The sequence below is a fragment of the Citrus clementina genome, unplaced genomic scaffold (genome assembly GCF_000493195.1).
Source record: "Citrus clementina cultivar Clemenules unplaced genomic scaffold, Citrus_clementina_v1.0 scaffold_4, whole genome shotgun sequence".
Classification (NCBI taxonomy): Eukaryota; Viridiplantae; Streptophyta; class Magnoliopsida; order Sapindales; family Rutaceae; genus Citrus; species Citrus x clementina.
This window is the reverse complement of record NW_006262274.1, coordinates 9,166,932-9,173,183: the sequence shown is the minus strand read 5'-3', so window position 1 is coordinate 9,173,183 and position 6,252 is coordinate 9,166,932. Positions and strand designations below refer to the sequence as shown.

Here is a 6,252-nt window from a genome sequence, read left to right as displayed (position 1 = left end):
ACCGCGGATTTACATATCAACTGGCCCTTAAGTCAACTTTAACCTGCAAACTATTAAAACATATGATAGTGCAAGTTCATTTGGTCCAAGCAGGCCCACTTCCATGTTAACAGATACAAACCGAGCTCGAATTCAAGGAAATATAATGGTTGTGTTGGCTTTGTTTTGGGGATCTTTGATCTAAGTTCCTTCTATAAAGCTCAATACCCTGGAGTCACAGCTAGGCAAGCCAATTTCATCTCTGCATCAGTGTTGTATTAGTTACGAACATTCAGGATGTTAGACGCTATCAAGGATCTGTGAACATCTGGGCTTTGTGTTGACCATATAATTTATTCTTTTAATTATTTATCGATATGATCTCAGTAGAACATTTTTGGTCTGCTGAGATTGGAGATATATTACATTAACAGAGTCAAGTGGTAATTTGCAGTTCACTGTTGCATGCATAAAGATGAATAGGCCAGAAATTGCTGCAAGAGCGGTACAGGTAGCTGAGAAACGCTTGTCACGAGACAAATGGCCTGAATATTATGACACAAAAAGAGCCAGGTTCATAGGGAAACAAGCACAGTTATTCCAGACTTGGTCAATTGCTGGATACCTTGTTTCAAAGATCCTGCTTGCAGACCCAAGTGCAGCAAAAATTTTAACAACTGAGGAGGACTCTGAGCTCGTCAATGCCTTTTCTTGTATGATCAGTGCCAACCCAAGGAGGAAGCGTGGTCGGAAGAATTTGAATCAGACCTATATAGTTTGAGCTCTCTAATTCACATAAGATGGGGTAGGAGAATTCTCCTGGTATGGTGAGCATAAGAATTTGGCTCCTGAATTTGTGGTATGCCCAGTACCTTTCCCTTTGAATTTTTCCAATGTTGATAGGATTACAATATTATTTTGTATAGATTGTTTATCTGATATAGGATAATCAGTAGCACTTGCATAGTGGGTACATAAAATGAATGGCATTCTTTAAATCCATGTTGAGCCGTATATGGAAACACGTATCTCTGATCAGCGTGATTGAAAGTAAGATATGCAGCCATTCTTTAATCTGTTAGTAGCACCTCAAACTTTTTATATGCAGATATATTTTATTTTTATGGGGGTTTCTGTTCTGGGTCCGGTGAGCTTGTTGATTTTGTCTTCTGGACAGCTTTGTTCTACTGCAAGACAACAGCTAAGTTATGCCAGTGACTGTTCAACAATCAACATTGGTGGAGATTTCTTGTACGAGCTGGATGGAGTATTGAAACTTTACAAACACTAAATGACAAACACAAGCATCTGTACTCTAGAAGAGATCTTAAATTCTTAGTAGCCTGCCTTGTAAGGACTTTGTCTTTGTTCACTGTACTAATAGCTGAGATTTAAAGACCTTGAAATTCATCAAAAAAATTTAATAGTTGGGCAAGAGTATCTTAATTAAATTTCAAAGAAGATTAATGTGATTATCTAGAAGAGTAAAGTACAGGATATAAGCTTAAAGATTAGCAATTTAGCAGAGGGGATGATGTGCAATGAATATATTCAATGATTATCACCTTAAAGAAACACAGTTATAAAAGCATGCCTGCTGTAATAGGCCTTTCAACATGCTTCTAGACACCAATGATTGAACTCTTTAACCCTTTCTCCCCTCAAAACAAGAAGATAACAGTAATAATTGCATCTTATTTTGCTTTTTTTTTTAAGAAAAAGAAATACATTACATAACAATTTATTAACATTTTGGGAGTTAGGAGGGTGGACTCATTTGGGTGACTTTTTTGCTAGTTTCTTGAATTGCAATTCCTAATGGGCAAAAAGAATGGGCTTACCTTTCCTTTAAGGTGGCAATTATAGCAGTATCATTTAGTGTATCAAAATACTATATGAATATGCTTCTTACTGTATATATTTCCAAATTATGGCTGATGTGATAGAGAGAATTTATAAATAATAAAAAAAGAAATTCACCATGCCGAATGTGGTCGCAGTGGAATGTTAGAAATCAAAATTCATTTTTTTTTCCCAAATCACATCTTCCAATAAACTAAGCTTTCACGACATACAATATGCACGTTGACAAGTTCTTGACACCAGTTGCCCAACAAAATCAAATAAATTATTAAAAATATCCAATTATACAAAATATTTAAGTATCATACATTCATATCTACACACACACATATGCACATACTTAAGGGGCCCACTTTTCACATAAACCTGCCACATGGCCCAATATCATTCTGCCGGCCCATTAGAGCCTCCACCCTCCCTTAAAAATCTTTTCTCTCACTCAAATTCTTCCACTCCGCCCTGATATCCTCCTTCACAGCCGCCGTCGCAATGCAGCCATCCGCCGAAGACACTGCCGAAGATCCCGACAATCTGAGCTTCACTTCCACCACCACGAACTCAGGCTCAGAAACCACGTGGACAACCTCCAGCAGCAACCCGTCCTCCTCGACTCCCTCCGCCGCCAAAACGCACCACGCGCCGCCGAGGTGCAACGACGACCCGTGCTGGAAAGCAATCAAGGAAGCAACTTCCGAAGGCAACAACAACAACAACAACAACCCATTAACACTAAGCGACCTGCGTTTCGTTCACCGCCTGGGCAGCGGCGACATCGGCAGCGTGTACCTCGTTCAGCTGAAGAGCAAGAACAGTAATAATGGGTGCTTCTTTGCCGCCAAAGTGATGGATAAGAGAGAGCTTGTGAGTAGGAACAAAGAGAGCAGGGCAAGGATAGAAAGGGAAATATTGGAAATGTTGGATCACCCCTTCTTGCCCACGTTGTATGCCACGTTGGATTGTCCCAGGTGGTCTTGTCTGTTGACCGAGTTCTGTCCCGGCGGCGACCTCCACGTTCTCCGTCAACGCCAGCCCGACAAACGTTTTCATGAATCTGCCGTCCGGTAAGGACCCTCCAAAATTTTTACATTGCATGCGGAGTGCATGGTTAAGTTGTAAGAATGGCCGTTAATTTATCACTCAACTTAGCTCCCTCAATTCTCAGTGCTAAAGAAATTTCTAATTTGTCGTATTCTGCATGTAATTTTGCCACCATTTTACATTACAATATTAAATTGATATTTCACTCGTGCTCTCCGTGGTAAATTCGTCATTTAGTCAAGTGAAAACTGAAAAGTTTCATTTTGGACAGCATAATGTTATCCTGTGGACCCGTTTGCACGAGATTGCAGCCTCTTTTAGGCACTTACCACGCGATTTTGTCGCGCGTGAATAGTGCGTTCAGTCAAATCTAATCAAAATCACTACTCTTCGAAATGGGGCCCAGTATTTTTTTTTTTGGCACTTTCCCTTTTTTTTCATTGTTTGGAACAATCATACGGCATTCAATCAATGATACAGTTCAAATTATCTTTTTGACCGTGATTGAATGTGCACGCCACGCGCTCTTATTATACGCATGGGGCTTGAACTATCATTTACTCGTTTTGGTGTAATTTTCAGGTTCTATGCATCTGAAGTAGTTGTTGCTCTGGAGTTCCTACACATGATGGGAATAATATACCGTGATCTGAAGCCTGAGAACGTGCTCGTGAGATCGGACGGTCAGATCATGCTGACAGATTTTGATCTATCATTAAAAGGAGACAATTCAACGTCAACGGCCCAGCTTGTGTCTGATCAAAGCCCACCAACCGGCGATCAGCAACCCAACGACTGTGCCGTTGATCAACCTCCATTTGGCAACTCTTCATGCATCATACCCAATTGCATAGTGCCAGCTGTCTCATGCCTCCATCCGAGGCGGAGACGCAAAAAGAAATTGGGAAACCGTGGGACCCCCGAGATAGTGGCGGAGCCACTTGATGTAAGATCAATGTCATTCGTTGGGACCCACGAGTACTTGGCCCCAGAGATTGTATCGGGTGAGGGACATGGGAATGCAGTGGATTGGTGGACGTTGGGAATATTCATATTTGAATTATTCTATGGTACGACACCGTTTAAGGGCATTGACCATGAGTTGACCCTGGCTAATGTTGTGGCTCGAGCCCTTGAGTTCCCTAAAGAACCATCTGTGCCCGGACCGGCTAAGGATTTGATCGCACAACTTCTTGTTAAAGATCCCACAAGGCGAATGGGGTCTAAAATGGGGGCCACAGCAATCAAACGTCATCAATTTTTTAATGGGGTTAATTGGGCATTGTTGAGATGTGCAAAACCGCCATTCATTCCCCGACCGGTCACTTGTCGAGATCTTACAACTACCAATAGTAGCATTGATAATTCAATTGAGTATTATTAGGTTCTACACTTACATATCTCTTATTAAAAATTACACTTATGTTATAAGATGAGAGTATATTATTATCAATACGAGATCTTTTACAATGATGTAAAACTTACGACATTAAAAGTTGTAGGCTTTACGTTTTGTGAAAATCTCGCATGTATAGCTATACTGTCTTATAACATAACAAATCTCATTGTTTGCTTTATTTATTTATTTGTTTGTTTGTTTTGTAAAAGAATTTATATTACACATTCAAACAAAATTGTGAAACAACTGTGTTCAATGTTGGAAAGTAATTTGTTTATAATATGTATAATAGAAAACAAACTTGTTGATGAATGAGCTAAAAATATTACAAAAGTACTAACATGTTGAACTTTTTATCATGTCATGGGGCATAATCTGATGGGTTGTTGGGCCAATCGGTAGATTATGGTGTTAGCTATAAGCTATTATACAAAATCAAGCCCAACTTTACTTCAACTTGCATTGTCATTTTTGTCAATTTCCCCCCCCCCCCCCCCCCTCCCCCCCAAAAAAGAATTGTTCATAGATTTTCTTTCTTCTGAGAAGAAATTGTTTATAAAATAAAACGATATAAATATATAATGGTCCCTTTATATTTATATTTTAATATTTTTCTATAAATTTATCAAATATGTTTTTTATTATTTTCATTTTCAAATACGACATCAAAAATAAACTACTAAATATATTTTTAAATTTACTAAATATTAATTATATCTATGTCATAAAATAAATACAAAAACACCATTTAAGAAAATAATATAAACGTACCCTAAGTTTTTCTTTTTCAGTTTTTGAGTTATATCATCATTCATCTTGGCAAATACTAAACCATACAAAGAAATTGGCCATTAGATAAGAGCAGCGTTGCGACTTGTCAACATTAAATGAGCATCCCCCTGTCTCGAAAAAGGGAGTTAATGTTCCTTTCATTTTATGTATTTAATTATTCTCTACGCAGTTCTTATTATATACTTAATTATTCTCTACATAGTTCTTATTTGAGATTAAAATTGGGTAACTATATTTTAAAAGCTATAGTGCTAAGTAGGGGTGGGCACGGGTCGGGTTGATAGCCAACCCGACCCAACCCGCATATAGAACGGGTTGAAAAAATTCAACCCAACCCAACCCATTACATTTTTCAACCCAACCCGACCCAACCCGCAACTCTGCGGGTTGGGTCGGGTTGGGTTGATTGGGTTGGGCTTTTGAAAAAACCCATTTTTATTGTCTAAATAAAAATAAAAAAATAATTAAAAAAATTAAAAGAAACACAAATACTAAAATTCTTACAACAAATCCAATATTTCAAAATTTAGCAATCAAATTATTAGTACATAACTAATGAAAAAAAAGTACATAAATTTAAAATCTTGTTTAATACAAAACATTAAAGTCCAAAGAGTGAAATTATAAGTCTTCCATACATAGGAAGAGAGTTTTCCCGAAACCATTGCTACACCAACCAATAGGAGTGTAATGAAGATCAGTCCAATGACATCAAAATCCAGATCAATCCAAATTAATGACATCAAAATCTGATGCCAATCTTGAATCTATATAACAATAAAAATAAAAATATTAGGCATATATGATATAACAAATAAATACAAGGAAAATATAAATAGAATAAAAATAAAAATCATAATATAAATATTTACCTGATGTAATTGATTCATAAAATGCCATATCTTCAACCGAAGATGTATCCTCTTCTACGGCAATACGAGAAGAACAAAGCCAATTTTGCCCACATATTAAGCTCTCTACCATTTTAGGACTCAAAGAAGCTCGAAATGGATCAAGAATGCGTCCTCCTGTACTGAATGCAGACTCAGAAGCAACTGTAGATATTGGGATTGAAAGAATGTCTTTGGCTATATTAGACAAAACTTTATACTTCCCACCATTTACCTTCCACCAGTTCAACAAATCAAATGAATCATCAAAGCAATTTTCACAATCATCTA

At 37.6% G+C, this 6,252-nt stretch overlaps 2 protein-coding genes across 4 annotated transcripts in view; both read left to right on the top strand.

The window, feature by feature from the left end:
* LOC18044259 (neutral/alkaline invertase 3, chloroplastic) overlaps positions 1–1,407 on the top strand; it is a 7,523-nt gene extending 6,116 nt beyond the window's left edge. For 2 of the 3 annotated variants that reach the window (XM_006436591.2, XM_024185511.1), the window contains one exon: positions 434–1,407. In XM_006436591.2, the coding sequence (XP_006436654.2) occupies positions 434–760 (327 nt within the window). In that variant the 3' untranslated portion in view covers positions 761–1,407. The remainder of the gene's footprint in view (positions 1–433) is intronic. The other variant, XR_002905935.1, reaches the window with a different exon arrangement.
* Positions 1,408–2,231: 824 nt separating this feature from the next.
* LOC18044257 (serine/threonine-protein kinase D6PKL2) lies at positions 2,232–4,264 on the top strand. Its single transcript, XM_006436588.2, has 2 exons — positions 2,232–2,903; positions 3,463–4,264. Exons 1-2 carry the CDS (start codon positions 2,332–2,334, stop codon positions 4,262–4,264), a joined length of 1,374 nt encoding a protein of 457 aa, XP_006436651.1. The 5' UTR covers positions 2,232–2,331.
* Positions 4,265–6,252: the final 1,988 nt, after the last annotated feature.